Here is a 17,642-nt window from a genome sequence, read left to right as displayed (position 1 = left end):
TGTTAAAAATATATATAGGCTAAAGATTAAAGTTCTAGAAAGAAGAAAGAAAGAAAGAGAGAGAAAGAAAAGAAAAGAATGAATGAATCCTGGGAGGCAGAGACAGACAGATCTCCATGTTACACCCTCTGCCCCCTACCCCTCCTCCATTCCTATTCTGAAAAAAGGCAAGAGTCTCCCATGGGTTATTAACCAAATATGGCATATCAAGTTGCAATAAGACTAGGCACCTCTTCTCATATTAATGCTGTACAAGTCAACCAAAAAGGAGGCAAGACTCAGAGGCAGCCCCTGCTCCCACTGTTAGGAGTCCCACATGAACACAAAGCTACACAACCGTGTAAAGTCCTAGGTGAGCCCCTTGCAGGCTCCCTGATTGTTGGTTCAGTCTCTGTGAGCCCCTATGAGCCCAGGTTAGTTGATTCTGTGGGTTTTCTTGTGGTGTTCTTGACCCCTCTGGCTCCTACAATCCTTCCTTCCCTCTTCAGCAGGATTCCCTGAGCTTTGCCTAATGTTTGGCTGTGGCTCTCTGCATCTGTCTGATATTTCTTACTCCAGAGTACACATGGACTAGAGAGCAGGGTGTTCAAGCCATTCAAAGGTATGCCTACAGACACTTTTTTTTCATAAACTATGGGTTGAAATCCATGTGATATATTTGAAAAACTTGTGAGTAGTCCTAAAAAAACTGTTTAAAATTTCCTTGTTGAGTGTTTTGCCTGCATGCATGTACATGCACTATGTGCATGTCTGATGTCTGTGAAGGTCAGAAGAGGGCTTTGGATCCCAGGGACTGGAGTTACAGGTGCTTGTGAGTCCCCACGTGGCTGTTGGGAATTGAAGCCAGGTCCACTGCAAAAGCAACAAGTGCTCTTAACTTCTGAGCCAATCCTCCAGCCTTTAAGGAGCATTAAAGGCAGAAACAGAATTATTGAGCAAGTACTGTATGGTTTTAAATAGGTAGTCCCATTATTTGACAATTTCATACATGTATATAATTTATTTTCATTATTTTTACCCATTAGCCTTTGCTAATTCATTTATACCACTGCATAAATTATTAACCATTTCATGGCTGTTGTGACTTCTAGTGTTCACATGAAAAGAGTATGAATACTTTTTTTTAACAACTATAAGAACTTAAAAAATTTGATCAGGTTATATGAACAGCATACCCTAGTTGAAACACACACAGTAAGCTGCTGTGGTTGGCAAGGCTTTGACAATCAAGTCCAAAACATAGTATTACTGTCGTATTTCTCAACTGCAAATGGTAAGGAGTCTTTGCCAAGCAGTGTTAATCCTTCTTAATCCCCCAAACAACTGATCAGATGCACTGTTTAATGGCAGAGTCTGGATTTTCAAATGATGCTTTTCTTCCTGAAACAGGGTTTCACTATGAGGCTGAGGCTGGCCTGAACGGGAGGATGGCCTGTCTACCAAGTACTGTGATTACAGGTGTGTGCTGCCACTATAGTCAAAATCACACACTTCCCACGAGGACCCCTCTTGTCATAGTTGTAGACCTAATTTATGTTGTCGAACTGCCCATTCCAACCAATGTGTATTGAAGGGCATTGCTTTCCTTTAGAGATAGTCTGTAATAGGTGGACGTTTGAGCACTGACGGAGTTCAATGCTCCCAACAGAACTTTTCAACACTACATCAGCAAGTTCACCAATACTGAATTGGGAAAGCTCGATCAAGGACGATTCATAATTGTATTAGAGCAACCTGATGTGGCACAATAAAAGAACCATGATTCTAAAACAAAACAAAAATTATATTCCTAAGGAAAAAAGTTCTTAATCTCCAGTGGACTCCATGAACCTCTCGAAACTGTATTTAAGAAGCTGTGTAGTGCTTGTGCGTCCCATCTTTCTGCAGAGAGATCTCGTAACTTCAGTCATCTTCTAAACTGGCACAGTCCAACTCGGATCACCTTTTCTCTGTTTTCAATCACTCAAGCTATGGACCACATGCACATCTTGTTTTTAATAGAAAGGGGGTAAAAAAGAAAGCAGGTAACTTCCAAGGATTGGTGAAGGAGCTTAAAATGTCATTTCTTCTGTCTTTAGGACCAAGTTGTAGTGCAGAAGGGGGAAGGTTAACCCAAGTGGTAACACAGCTGGAAGCAAGAGGTGTGAGAGGAATCAAGCAATATTTGATTCCAAACACAAATCAAGTCCACATTTCAGTTTCTGCATATTATCAATTCATCTTTATTTCTGATTATCACAAACTCCAATTCGGATACTTTAAAAATATTCTCTTGCATGCATTTAATAAATCCAGCAGAAAACAGGTATCCAGTTTACCTGCATTGAACTATGAAGTTTTACCTGAAGAGCCAATAAACATATTTAAATGCAATGGTACAGGTGAGAACAGAAACCTTCAAGACGTTAGTCTGATGGCATCCTACCCCTATGCACATGTTGATGTAACACTACTACTGACCCTGAAGCACAGGCAAATAGAGACACAGGGCTCTCCCTAAAAAGCAAGTGGAAAGGATTAAATCTCATCATCCTCATCACTACTGAGGGCAAAGCTGCTGTCTGTGGACTGAGACCCGTCTTCCTTCACATCCCCCACAGTCCCTCTCTCATCCGAATCATCAAACAACTTCTCATTAAGACCTTCTTCGTCATCAAAAAACTTCTCATTGGAAGTATCTTCAAACAGCTTGTCATTGGTATCTTCATCTTTCTTTACATCCGTATCTTCTTCCTCTTCCTTTTCATCGGAGTCATCGAAGAGCTTCTCATCTATGTCATCTTCCTCTTTGTCATCAGCATCCCCACACTCCTCATCTGCTTCTAAGTCGTCATCATTCTCGTCAGACTCATCCTCAAAAACCCTTTCATATACGACTGCTTCCTCTTCGTCTTCCTCCTCCTTTTCATCCACGTCTTCATCAAACTCTCTCTCAGAGCCTTCATCATCTAACACTCTCTCAGAGCCTTCTTCAAATTCTGATTTGTCGCTATCATTTTCTTCTGATTCTTTCTCAACGTTTTCAGGAGACTCCTTGTCGGAGGCATCCTGGTCGAAAGCTTTTTTAACACCATTTTCTTCTAAGTCTTTGTCAGAACCATCTTCAGACTGCTTCTCTAAGCAGTCTTCCTCAGATGCTGAGTCATCATCTTCTGACTCTTTCTTGAAGCTGTCTGCCCCTTCAGACTCTCTGCTGTGGTCACTGTCTTCAGACCTTTTGGCAAGGCCATTCTTTTCATAATTATCTTTGCCTTTCTTCTTAGATTCTCTTTCAGGACCACGCCCTTGAGACTCCTTTTTAGGATTACCCTCTTCAAGCTCACTCTCAGGGAGGCCTTCTTCACTCTCTCTCTCGGGGTCATCTTCATCAGACCCACTTTCTTTGGCATCTTTTTCAGAAGCATTTCCTTCAAATTCTCCTCCATCTTCTGCCTTTTCAAACTTATTTTCATCTGCCTTTTCAAACTTATTTTCATCTGCCTTTTCAAACTTATTTTCATCAATACTTTCTCCAAATGCCATTCCAGTTATAGCTTCCTGGGCATCTGTGTTAGACATGCTCAGATGCTCTGAAAAATGCCTTCCTCTGGAAGGCCCTGCCTTTTCTGAAGCACAGACGGAATCCATGCGCTGGAGGCCTCTGTTGGCCTCAGGAGCATTGAGGAATGCCTCCCAGCCTCTCAGCCTTTCCTCTCTTTCTCTTGATGTCTCCTCTACCTGCACACAAACAGGAACTAAGGTTAAGGCTTCTCTGGGCATTTCTAATACTGACACAAGTACCGTGGTTCTGTAAAGCAACTCTTCTAAAGCAATCTAAACACTTCCTTACTCTGCTCTCCAAAACTATATACCTTGATTACACAACCTCATATCCGGGTAACCTTAGAAACATCATATAAATATATGCAAATACCCAAGGGCTGCTGAAATGGTTCATTTCCTAAAACATTACTGTTGGAGTTCTGGCCACTCTCTGTAATAAGGGATATAAGGAATACCTTAGTTTATTCTGCTCCTTTCTTATCATTCTGAGTAAACCTCAAAATTTCAGACTGACAAACTGGGAAGTGATAAGTTTTTCTCTATCCTCCAATGTAAAACATTATTTACAAGATGTATTATACAAAACAGATTAAGCAAACCCCAAAGTAGATCTGTAGCTGACAATGCAGCAGTTCCTGCACCCTTGACAGCTGCAGGATTTACCTGGTAATCTGTAGTCCCATCCCAGGCTTGAGCAGTGATTTGACGGCCACCAAACCACCTTCCATCAAGAGTCTGAATACAATAATCAGCCTCCTCTGGTTCCCTGAAGGACACAGAGGCCACACCATCTGGGTGCCTCTAAAAAGACAAGAAGAAGAACTGAATGACAAGATTAAAAATCAGATCCACATTTCATAAGACAGGTAAAGAGTAGTGTTCTCCTGACACTCTGAAGTAAAAAACTTCTGAAATCTTTCTTCCCTTTTATTCCAGCCAGTGGTCAGCTGCTTCTTTAGTTTCATCTTGTCTAGCAAGAACCAGCAGTGTCTGCAAATGTTTGTTAACAATACTATCCAAGAGGTAAGACCCTGAGATTGTCAAGAGTGTTGTCTCGAAGGTCAGATGTGTCCTGGGATTAAATCCTGCCTGTCAGGAGCTGAACGAGCACTGAGCAAGGGCTGCCACATGAAAAGATGTGGCCTCTTCATCTGTACAGATAGTAGCTACCTACTTCAAAGGGATTCTGAGGATTAAGCAACATGACCTGTAAAGTCCCTTGCAGCACACCAGCAATCCACTGTAAGAAATGGTACTTTTCTTCACATAGGTACTTTCTATCAGTTTCTGAAGTATAGAGAAAACTAAACATGAGGTTTTTCTCCTTGACTGTGATCAGGTAAGTAATCCAGAGAAAGGCAAGAACTTTGAGGAAACTGATATTCCATACATTTTCTTCTAGTTACTCTTTAAGAGTCAGAAGGAAGGGAAATAAGCTCAGCAAATGAAAACAATCCAAGACTTGCTTTGTAAACCATGTTCACTGAACTACCGCTGACAGACAGCAGGCCTGAGATACAAAAACACTTATCTAAACTCTAGGGCAATCCAAGTCACTTCCTCAGCCTGGAAGATGTCAGGACTGACTGGTACAAGCCATGAACTTACATCAAACAGAAGGAGCTTCCTAATCTGTCCAAACTTGGAACATTCTACTCGAAGGTCTTCTCTGATCTCATTCAGAACCAATGGATCATCCTGTAAAAACAAAGGATTAAAATGGAGTTTCCTCCTTCTTTATAATTTAAGAACCAAATTTATTACAGTGACAAGTTAACATATGCAAAACAGTACTCTGCTTAATGTTAAGTGCATTTGTCTTCAGACCACAGTAATAAACAAAGAAACTCAAAATTAAGTTAGATGATTTCACTCAGTGCTACGAGTTTAGTCTACTCAGAGTGAGAGAGAGGAAATGGACAAGCATGGCAGAGAGGAGGACAGTAGCAAAAGAAAACTAGAGATTTATACGTATGTGTATTTCTTAAAATATTCTTGTTGCTTTTCCACATATGTGCTAACAAACAAACACTGAAGTACTGCTGGTACTGGTGGTCTCTAGTTCAGGATTCTCCTCCCAGAACTCTGGAAGGACTCAAGACTCCCAGTAAAGATGAACAGAACTCTAACCTTTAGGGCATGAAAAGGGGCAGAAAGGAACACCTCACCTCTGCTCTACAGTAGCCTAATTCTTCCCTTCTCCAAGACTCTTTAACCTAGTAAGCTACACATGTAACTTTCTGATCTAAACGTTACACTAAGATGGTGAACAATGACCATGCATGGTTCCTGGACAAGACCTTATTACAGTTAATTTCCCTAGCTACATCATGTTTTATCTACCAAGGCTATTGAAATAAGAAGCTTACATGTAGCTTCTCACATTGTACACTTCTACTGGACTGTGTTGATGTGCACAAAAAGAAATTTCCCTTCATGTTGGAGTTGTGATTCTTCATTTCTTGATATTCAACCTTTCCTGGCAGAGTATTTTTGGTTAAGGTTTCAAACTCAACACTGAACCCATCTAAAGTTACATTACAAAATTATCCTTCATTATTTACCCTAATATCAGAGAGTATTTTTAGGTATATATCTTCTAACATTACTCAAGTATTTGGAATAAAAATATATGATATCCTTCCAAATATAAGTTTTTTTCTGATACCTTGGGGTAATCCAACAATGTTGTTTTTTTTTTCTCTAAAGAGCTTAATGTTGGTGTCTTTTCTTTAGGTTCATAACCAGTCTTCAGTCAAACTAAACAATCCTTAAAATTCCTCTTTAACCCTTCTATCAGGAGTTATATAATATACCAGGATGAATCTTAATTAGTTTTAATAATAATTTGTGGTGGCTTTATTTAGATTGTGCAGATCTAGATTAATATGATTTGAGGTCCAGGTTCAGAACCCTGAACAAAAAAGCAAGACAACTGCCATCATTCTTGTCAACAGGCTCTCATCATGAGGTATGGAGATAAGGCTGAACCGTCCATTTTAAGGCCCTTGCTAAGGAGCTAAACTAAAACTATCATTTTTTTTTGTTTTGTTTTTCGAGACAGGGTTTCTCTGTGACTTTGGAGCATGTCCTGGATTTTAACACTGTTGACAACGTGAACAAAAAGAACAAGATTAAACACAGACTGCACATAAAATGTTTCCAAATCAGAATTTTTACATTAGGAACATTTTCTTCCTTTATGTCCAAAATGTTATCATTAATTCCAGAGCCAGGAAAAGAAAACAAAAGTTGTAGTATCCATCCACACTAGCAGACAATATCAGTGGCACAAGGCAGTGTAAGCTATTTTATTTGCTGGTTTGGGGATTTTAATATATTCACTAAAGAACTCGGTGAAAATGTGGTCCTAAAAAACAACCTCCACTATAAATATCAGATTTCTTTAAGGATCAAATTTCTATTATTAGCACCAAGTTTTCAGATACAACTGGTATTCTCCATCAAAATCAGCTGGTGCTTACGGAACTGTACTACAAATCCAAGCTGTTCCCATCAATCTTTGAGTTCAGATAGCCAGCAGCTGTGATTTTGGCCACAGTATGAATATAAACTGTCTTATCTAGGACATAATCAAAAGAACACTGGGATAAACACAGGGAATTCCAAATCCAGCTTCTTTGTTTTATTTTCCTATCCTACCCATGACTACAGGAATATGCCTTGACAAAGATGGAGCATGGTAGGCTTTGGACCCTCCTGTAAGAAAACATACCAGAATTTTTAGATGTTAAAAAACCACTTCCTACCTCAAAATCTGTGGGGTGAAACATATTTTTGATGATGACAACTCGTTCATGTCGCATCCGGGATGGTCCAGCTCTCCTCTCAGGTCTCCAATCCAACTGCCTAAAGTAACAAAAAAGTAACAGTAAACTAAAACCTGGGTCCAGATTTGTAGGAGAAAATAAAAGGATGAATATAATCCTTTAGTGCAAGCTTAATGATAGTCATTTTCTGATTCCAACATAGTTCCACAGAACTTTCTAGAGTCATCAGCTGGACACCAAATCCTTGGCCACACAGAACACTACTACAGGACACCACTGTACTGACTTATATCCTACACCTGGCTTTCCCATTTACTTTATATTATCTCTCAAGTACTATATTTAATACCTTTCACAATGTAAATGCTATGTAAGGAGCTGTCATGCTGATGAGAAGAAAAAATTGTTATGTGTTTGATACAATGAGTTCACAGATAAAGAACCATGTATATGAATGGCTGATAGTACTTTGAAACCAAAAACCATTTTAAATTTGTATGTAATTTTTAACAGAAAAGAACACACTGAAGGCTACTGTATATAGTATACTATATATTGCACTGAATAGTATACTACTACTGGCTCTTTGCTATAATCTTATATTTTCCAGATACTGTTTGTAAAATCTGACATGTTTATTTTAACTAAACCTGTAAAACACATGGAACCACACAGAAAATTTGATGATTATTTTATCATGAGTTTAAGCATAATGCTAGAATTTCAGTATAATCCACTGGTGAAAGTATTTATCATTTTGACTAATTTCCTAAAACTAGCATATGTCAAAATATGCTTAAAATCAAATTACTAGGAATGGAATGTGACATTTTATATATATACACAAATATACACAACTATACAGTAAATGTAATGATAAAAACCTGTATCACTCCTAACCTTTACTAACAAATTTGTATAAACAAATATAGTTCCTGGCAATTGATTTTAATCCACTCTGAAAGAGAAGTCATGGTTCTGGAATATAAGCTTCAACTCTTCATTCCATGTTCAATACTAAGCTCAATTAAGTGCCCTTTCACATGATAAATTATCACCTCCAAAATCAAGTTCTTCATTTACTGAGGAGGGACTGGAAGCTGCAAGGATGAGGGACAGGAAGTGTGGAAAGAGGTGATGGAGGGAAGATGAAGTTCAATGATGCCACTGATCATGAGTCCATCACTCATCACTTTGTTTTTAAATAAAGAAGCCTAGAACCCAGTTAAAAGAAATCATCCTAGAAAAAGTAAACCCTCCTCACCACTGCCAAATCAGTCCATGGGAGAGACTGCTTGGCGATCCCTAACTAGCTAATGAAATTCTTTTAGAATAATCTGTAAACGTGTTTGATGTAATAAAACAAAGTAGCTATTACCAAAAATATGCTTTAAAATATGTATATGAAACTTTTCAAAAAAGAAAATATGCTTTAAAATATGTATATGAAACTTTACAAAAAAGAAGAAAATAATACAAACTTCTGTTGCAGAGACAGTTTCTTCTTATAATCTTTACACTTCTTCTTCTTTTTTGAGGCATCATACTCGCCCTTCAGCTGGAACTTTGCCACCTCGACATGCAACTTGTAGCCTCTAATTTCATCTTCATCCAAAAGTTTTAATGCAAGTTCCACAGATTCTTTCTTTATAATGGCAAATAAAATAGTCAGTAAAGTTGAGCACTAAAACAAAACTTGAGATCTTGAGATAAACAATGCCACTATTTGTTTGGGGATAAAGAATCCTAACCTATAAATCAGGAAAGTTGTGTTCAAAACACAGCTATACTTCCAACACCTGTGTTAACTTAGGCATGTGACTAGTTCTCTGAACACCAACTTCTCAATCTGCAAAAAGCTAAAATAATATCTTCATCACAGAGTTTCCGACAAAATTAGATAAAAGAGTATATTATATTAGGGTACGGCATAGAGTAGATGTTCAGTAAGTTATATTATTGGATAATTTTTGTCTCCAGAAGACCAAATTTCCCGTCTGCAGAATGAGAGGAGCTGAATAATTTCTGTGGAATATCCCAGTTTTGAAACTCTGGAACATTTACTTAACAGTAGATGATTCAAGGAATGGAAATAATACAGCTAAACCTTAATGTTCAGTTTCAAGCTAAAATGTAGGTCTGTAACAACATACTGAGTAGAAGATAATTATTTAATGGCTAATATATTAAATGCATTTATGGATTCTAGGTCCTACTCAATCAGAGTCAAAGATTTAAAGGTATAAGGGAAGCGCAAAAGGACCACTGACCTCAGCTGCTCAAATCAAATATGGATTCTGGAGTAATAAACTTTATTTTCTAAAGTGCAATTTACTGGCTTAACAATATGTTACTTTTGTTAGCCCTAAGTTTTATATAAAAGTGTTTCACTAAGCAATATATTTCTTTAAAAATCCTATCATGGAGCTGAAGAGATGGCTCAACAGTTAAGTGCTCTTGCTGCTTTTTTTTTTTTTTGCAGAGAAGTCAAGTTCAGTTTCCAGGAGCCATAGTGGGTAGCTCACAACGATCTACAATTCCAGTTCCATGGGATACAACATCTTCTGGCCTCTGCAGGCAACAGCACTCATGTGTATATAAATTCACTCACACACACACACACACACACACACACACACACATACACACATTTAAGAAAATAATTTTTTATAAACATTCGATCAACACCCTCCTCGTTGAAAACTTCACAGATTTTTAGTCATCCTTGAACTGGTAAAATTCTCAAATATCAATACACAAAACTGTCATGGTTGTGTTAGTGTCCACTAACCCATCTTGCTTAAAAAAAAAAAAAACAGATTCAAAGCTGATAACCCCAAAGCTTTCCAACTTAAATCTACTGTCGTCTGACCCCACTGTATACTGTCCACTAACTACACACCTAGGATATTTGTATTATTACATTATCTTTTTTACTTTAATTTGTAGTTATTTTCACGTTCTATGAAAAATTCCTATGCCATAATTGGGGCCATTTGTTTTATGGCAAGCAACAATGAACAATACACACTCCTAAGGTGACCAGTATTCCAGTAATGATAATTTTCTTTCACAATAAGCAACCCCTGTACAAAAGAGCACAGAAATTCTGGAAATTTCCATTTGAGGTCTTTTCTGTGGTGTTGAAATCAGTAAGTAAAATTCACTATCTTCTTTCCAGTCTAACTTGAAGTTAGGAAATTCTCTCTGTAAAGAGCCGGTAAGTAAATAGTTTAGGTTTGGAGGGTCAGAGGTTGATGCTACTGAGAAACACAAAAGCAGCCACACATAAAGGCGTTGGTAAGCATACTTGTGTTCTGACAAAATTTTATTTGCAAAAATAGGTGGCAGCCTAGACTTTGCTAACCCCATTCCAATTCATTCTAATGTGCAAATAATGTCACTGGCATTTTTTTCTTCTCAGATTTTTAAACAGCTGATTACATACATCAATAATGAGATCTTTACAGCAAGATTTTTTTGGAGTTAAGAAAAGCCCCTCTATCACATATTGACATAACATTTTGACCCTGAAGCAAACAGTTTCTTAAAACAAGCAACTAACTCTAGTGTTACTGACTTTTGGATTTTACTCTGTCTTACTTAATACTCTTTTGTGTTATGCACCCTTAGTCAAATATACTGTATAGAAGCAGTAATTTATATATATTAAAAATCTGATACGGTACGAACATCACCTATATACAGTCACAGTCTGAAATTTCAGTTTTCTTTCTATTCTGTTTTAGATGGTTCTTGGTTTAGGTTAGCATCTATAAAAGATTCCAGCCCTGGCTCCTGAGTTAAAATTGGGGAGACAAGAAATGTACTGGACCATATACCAACCTTTAGATAGCAGCAAAGCCCATCTCCTTTAAGATTTCCTTCATTATCTTTGTAAAGTTTGACCTTAAATTCTTCTGTCTGAGGATCTCTCATAATAATGCCAAATTTGGACATAAGCTGTATGAATTCATCCACTGTGATGTCTGGAGGCAGACCTGTAATTTCAGAGAACAATTTTCAAGCATGTAATGAAGATAAAAGTTATTTAGCATTTTACCAACAAGAAACCTACAACGAAGAGAAACGCTGATTTGTGTAAATGAGTGCAAAAAGATCCTATCTATAAATCTGAATGTCATTCACATTTTATATATTAAAAATGCATCACAGTTATGTTATGCTATGCTTCACTACATCTCAACAGATAAACTGATGTAAATCATCTAAGGCAGGCATACAGAAGAGCATGGAAAATTACATAATTTCTCTTTGTTCTGTACTAGTAAATTCCAAGTTAACATGAACAGCTGAACAAAACACTCTAAAAATTAGAAATCACTTAGCACAAAGTCATAACACTAAGTGTTTCCAGCCTTAAAGCTGCATTAAAAAGGGATAAATACCTGACACATATACATTTGTATTTCTGTCTTCTTCAACATGGAACCATCCTAAAAATCAAAATGAAATAAATAAAATACTTGTAAGAAACAACAAGAATCACATCATGAAATCTTGGCAGTTTTCTTAAAACTTTTAGAAGGGTCTCTTATATTTAAGAAGACTAAGATTAATTCAAATCACTTCCCACTTTCAAAATATATAAACTTTTTGTTCTAAGGCTCTCTCTGAAAAAAAGACTATCTCAAATCTTAATGGCTTTAAGCCTATTTTAAAGTGAAAACTCATGTTACCATTCCTTCATTGCTAATGTAATTCTCCAAAATGTAAAATGTATTATTCACACATTTTCCTATTTCATTTTTAAACGTGGGTTTTGCAAAACAGAACCACTTGCCTGAATCAGCCTTTCTCTTTTCTCCCCTCTTTTTGGAGTCAGTGGCTTCGGGGATTTCTCTTTGTGGAGGTTCTTCTACAGTCTTAATGTTGGTATCCTGGACATTTGCAGTAGAACTAGATGCGCCGTCACTAGAAAAGCCGTAATTAGCCTGATACGTAGCAATGAAATCTTCAGTGATCTAAATGGGTTAAGTCAGCACACATGAAAACATGGTTACTTCACTTGTGTTATACATTCAATAATATAATCTAAGACTTAAACAACTGTTTATGCCAGGGTAGCTGTAATAAAATATAATGTGAAAAGTCCCTTATATCAAAACTGCATAATATGATAAAAAAACAGACGAAAGTACTTGGATTGCCAAAACAAAAAGTATGATAGAGAATTTTAAGTGACACCAGTACCTTTTCTACTTGTTTTACAAATTACTACTTCTCTACAGTATAGTTGACCAACGTGGCCAATACATAAAACAAAAGAAGTATCAAATAGTGAGACAGAGGAAAACCAAAAGTCAACTAGAAATCTAATTGTAGAATCCACTTTTGGGTGCACAGATGCACAAAAATACATACGAACACTAAGATTTTTAAGTTTATGAATGAAGCTGGCGACTGTGCTACAACACAAAATGCCCATTTTAGTTCGAGCACTAATTCACATTAGGGCTTAGTGGCGTAACAAAATGAAAGACAAGGCCAATGAGCACCCATCGTCCTGGCTTTGCAGAGTAAAGCACTGTTGGAGAAAGGCTGAATGAAGTTATTTATGGAGTTAGGTCTATCACTTCAAACCCAAAGTTTGAAGAACTATGGTTTTCAACTACAAAAGATAGTTATCAAGTAACTGCTTGTTGGACTACTAAAAGCACTCAGAAGGTAGAAGAAACCACATCTACATTCAAGTTGGCACTGTGAGTTCAGAAGCGGGATATTAAACTTCAACAATCTGGGGAGTTTGAGATATGCACACGTAGAAAAGCGGAACGAAGAGCGGATATAACGTTTAAGCTAACTATCTGTCTACGCGATAGAGACAAGTTCTGTGTCGTTGGCTGTCGCATCACTTTCATACTAATGGGCTAAGACTAGCAGGGAACGTTCAGCATACAATTTCCCCGCCAGGCTTAGCACCAGTTCTTTCATCAGCAATTCCCAAGTACTCAAAAGAAACGTTGAGACCTCTTCCAACCACTTTCCATGCTTTCCTGGTTATATTCCTGTGGCTACTAGATGCGCTGGAACAAAATTCCGTAGAGAAATAAAGCAAGATGCGAGAAAAGTTTATTCAATGGAATGAGGTAAAAGGCTGCTTCTCCCCACCCCCCACCCCCCACCCAACTAACAAGCTCCATTCTGTCCACAGCACGTCCACTAAACACCTCACAGAAGTTTGACGATACAGGAAAAAACTGTTACTAAGGTGTTTTCCTTGGTGTTTTTCTCTTTGCAATAAAAAGCAGTCATCAATAGAATAACCAACTGTGACCTTCGCAAAAAAATTAATAAGGCATAAAAAAAAACTACTAAGGCACCACCCTAAGAGTTACTTTCCTTTATACTTCGGTACTGCAATAGACTGGACAAATAGAAGAGCCATCAACCACCGGTTCGAGGACCTAGTAGTTCAGCAGAGCAAACTAAGAGGGGTGTCCCGCAAGGGTGTCCAGGGAACCCCACAGCCCCGCTCCAGAGTGGCACTCAAGCGCACTCGAGTGAATCTTTTGTACCTTAGGAAACCAAGCCTTCTTATCAAGGTCCCACTCGTAGGGAGTGTCATCGGGCGGCTGTCCCAAAGAATCGGTTTCTCCAGACGGGTCATTCTGGGTGTCACCGTCCTTGGGGTCTCCGTACAATTCTTGCAGTCGCAACTGCTCATCAAACTCGTCGTTCCCGCTTAAGTTGTTGCCACTCATGTTTCTGACCTGGTCCCAGGGACACTGCTCAGAAAAGTGAAGAGGCCAAGACGACTCTGGAGAGGAGCAGAGAATGGGAGGTCGGCAGTGCCCGGAATGTGCGGTGCAGCCCCCTGGCCCGCCTCCCCGCAGCGCCCCAGCAATCCCCGGGAAGCCAGAGTCGCACCGCCCAGGCTCCGCCCTCCCGCCCGCCCCCCAGGCGCGCGCATGCGCCTTGAGGCTGCGGGCGCAGGCGCGGCCACCCACCTGGCGGGCTCGGCCGGGCCTTGACGCCACCGCTGGGGCCAGGACAAGGCGGAAGCGCGCAGGCGCGCAGGCACTGCAGCCGCCAGCTCCGGAGGCACCCCAGCTTCCTCCCGCCACAACAGGAAATTACTGGAGCACGAAGTCCCCCCGCTCAGGCTGCTGCAGTCGCCATTATCCGCGCGCGGCGACGTAGTGGGTGGCGCCGGCACGCCCCCCCCTCTGGCGTCAAAGGACCGCGACGCCTGCGAGAGCCAGGGGCGGGACTCCGAAGGTGCGCGGCCGCCCCTTGTCCCTATGGGAACGCCCCAGCGATCCGCGACGACGCTTCCTAGCTTCCTACAGAAATCCGTGACATCTCAGGAACCCTGGACTCGGTGGGGTCCTCTGCTGTTCGGACGACGCGATAGCCTGAAAAAAGACGCGGGACTCTTCCGGCAGAGTTGGCGCTGATTGGGCTTTGCGGCAGCCGCCATCTTGGGGAGGTGGGTGGGACCGTGGGACAATTTTCTCCCGCTTTGCGAAAGCCATGCGCCTTGCTCAGGCAAATCTCCGCCCCTACGAATGAACCAAGTATTTATTTTTAAATTCTTGTCCCTGGGTCCACATGGCTTTTGTTTATCATAGTAACCCAAACAACGTAACTTGCTGTTTGGGGGTCTGGTGAGTGAATGAGTGAACGAACGAGGGGCAGAAGGTTCCATCACTTTCTAATCTCACCCCCTTTTTATGCAGCTGGTACCACCTTCAGGCTGCAATTGGTGAGGGTAACACTTACTACAACATACTGCAAGGGATCAGAGGTGCTCAAGCCTGGCACTTGAAGCTTGACTGTTAACATCCCCATGTACAGATAAATACCACCTGGACCATGTGGCTCCATTTCTTCGGGTGTTAGACAGCCCACTAACTGCTCTAAGCAGAACTTTTCCCCAAAATATTCTGTGCATCTTCAAAAGTGAGGGGTTCCTCACTTTAAAAAAGAGGGGGCAGGTATTTACTGAACTATTAATTGCTAGGTACTGAGGGAGGTTCTGGGACAGGCAGTCAGGAAGACAGGCGCAGATCACAGGAGAGACCCAATTATGGTTTGGCGAACAATAATAGAAGCACTAGATACTAAGTAGCGATTATTTTGTTTTAAAGCATCCTTTTATAAAAAACTAGAAAATTCTAAAGAACTCTTCTTGTATGTGGATTGCAACATTTGTTGCTGTTAACTATGTACAATTTTAATTCATTAGAGGTGGCAATGAACTCTATATTGTGGGGGCCAGCCATGATAAGCTAAGTCTGGGCAGGTCACCCAAAAGAAGTTCTTCCAACCATTACCACCTGGGACTCTGGCCATCAATGAGTTTAAATGGAGTCTGGAGTGTCAGTAGTTTATCCAGAGACAACGCCTGACTGCAAGAGGAACCACAGGCCAGGCCAAAGATTGCCCGACCCCCACCCAAAAGCAGACCATTCAAAGGAAATGCCTGGCATTCTGAGAGCTGTAGATAGAGACACCTGCCAGCGCACCTCAACAGGATACCCCTCGACAAATGTCAACCAATCAGGGGCCCTAAACCTCAGAGCCCCTCACCCCCACCTCTACTACTATAAAAACCCTATTCTAATTGAGCTCGGGGATCTCCGGATATTCCAATACGTTGGATGTGCAGAGAGACCGAGTTTGCAAACTTGATTAAAATAAAGGCTCTTTGTTTTTACATATGGTACTCGGTCTTCTTTGTTGGCTTTTGTGGGGACCTCACAGATTTGGGCATAACATATATGTGTAAACATCTATATTATTTTTATATTTTATTTTTTGAGACAGGGTTTCATCTGTAGCTTTGGAGCCTGTCCTGGAACAAGCTCTATGTAGACCAGGCTGGCCTCGAACTCACAGAGATCCACCTGCCTCTGCCCCTCAAGTGCTGGGATTAAAGGCGTGCGCTGCTGCCGCCACCACCCGGCAACATCTGTATTATAACCCAGACTTGACAGTAGGAAAGCGCTTTCCAGAAGTTACTTCGATTCCAATCACCTTTGTTTGCAAATACACTGGATGAGGTGGGTTCTTGAACACCCTGGCTCCTTACAGACCTCTGTGAATCTGATTTCAGCCTTAATGGTGGTTTTCAAACAGTACTTTTTTGTTTCCAAATATATTTATTTTTATGAGGTTCTTGTTTTGTAGAGCTATTGGAGAACTGAATTCATATGCATGGTATGGATTTTGCTAGGTTCATGTAAATATTACTAAGTTCTTGCTTCGATCTGAGATATAAAACAGCTCTTTTGACTAATGTGCTATTGGGCTTTCATTTCATTCTGGAGTATGTTCACAACACAGGAGAGATCATTACTGCACATGCCACACACTCCTAATGCCTGAAGTGCCCTCACTCCCCTACAGGAAATTGGGTAAAAAAAATCGTTATGTCTAGGTTCCAGGTCACCTTTGCCCAAAAGCTTCCCAGAAGCTTTGCATTTTGTACTAGATTTGCCTGCGGCTATAAGCTTATCCCATCAAGTGTGAGTACAAACAGAGGCAGCATCTGAGTAGAATGAAAGCAGACACCTATACAAGGTAAAAGGCATGACTAGGGCCTTCTGGGCACAAGTTCCCCTACCTTGCTACAAATTTTCTGAAAAAGTTAAAGAACTATACTAAAATGTGTGTGTGTGTGTGTGTGTGTGTGTGTGTGTGTGTGTGTAGATATACTTTAGTGATATTTCATTTGTACTTTAATAAATAAAGCTTGCCTGAAGGTCAGGGCAAAGCAGCCACACTAGTCAGCCATACAAACCAGGCAGTGGTGGCACACACCTTTAATCCCAGTAGCCATACTAGTTAGCCATAGAGGCCAGGTGGTGGTACACACCTTTAATCCCAGCACTAGAGAGAAATATAAGGCGAGATGAGACAGGAACTCACTCTCACTTGGTCTGAAGATTTCAAAGATGTAAGAGCCCTCTAGTGGCTTCGCTGTTTTGCTTGACCTTCAAGTTAAACACCAATATCTACCTCTGTGTCTTTATTAATTGTAAATACACACATATATATGTATATATAATATGTCTAGGCATATTCATATTTATGTATATGAATGGCCTCTTGTTTGAGTGTGTTCTTGTCCCCACATCTTGTAATCTCTAAATTTAGTTTTGGGGGGGGCTCCTTCTGACAAAAGTGTTGATGAATCTTAAATATAAGATAATATGAACTGCAGAAATTCTTTAAAACTAAATTTGCTAGCCGGGCGGTGGTGGTGCACGCCTTTAATCCCAGCACTCGGGAGGCAGAGGCAGGCGGATCTCTGTGAGTTCAAGACCAGCCTGGTCTACA

The 17,642-nt window shown here is 40.1% G+C and overlaps 1 protein-coding gene across 2 annotated transcripts; it reads right to left on the bottom strand.

The window, feature by feature from the left end:
• Window positions 1–985: 985 nt before the first annotated feature.
• On the bottom strand, window positions 986–14,779 carry Htatsf1 (HIV-1 Tat specific factor 1). Of its 2 annotated transcripts, XM_013350504.2 has the most exons (10): window positions 14,306–14,779; window positions 13,874–14,115; window positions 12,139–12,319; window positions 11,744–11,791; window positions 11,181–11,335; window positions 8,816–8,979; window positions 7,314–7,413; window positions 5,152–5,241; window positions 4,207–4,344; window positions 986–3,717 (listed from the first exon to the last, which is right to left on the bottom strand). In XM_013350504.2, the coding sequence occupies exons 2-10, from the start codon at window positions 14,057–14,059 to the stop codon at window positions 2,518–2,520; spliced, it is 2,262 nt and encodes a 753-aa protein (XP_013205958.1). In that variant the 5' UTR covers window positions 14,060–14,115; window positions 14,306–14,779; the 3' UTR covers window positions 986–2,517. The 2 variants fall into 2 exon arrangements, with proteins under 2 accessions (XP_013205958.1, XP_005358554.1); XM_005358497.3 differs by lacking the exon at window positions 14,306–14,779 and having other exon boundaries at window positions 13,874–14,201.
• Between the last annotated feature and the right edge of the window lie 2,863 nt (window positions 14,780–17,642).

This window comes from Microtus ochrogaster, chromosome X, assembly GCF_000317375.1.
Source record: "Microtus ochrogaster isolate Prairie Vole_2 chromosome X, MicOch1.0, whole genome shotgun sequence".
NCBI lineage: Eukaryota > Metazoa > Chordata > Mammalia > Rodentia > Cricetidae > Microtus > Microtus ochrogaster.
This window is presented reverse-complemented; position numbering and strand designations above follow the sequence as displayed.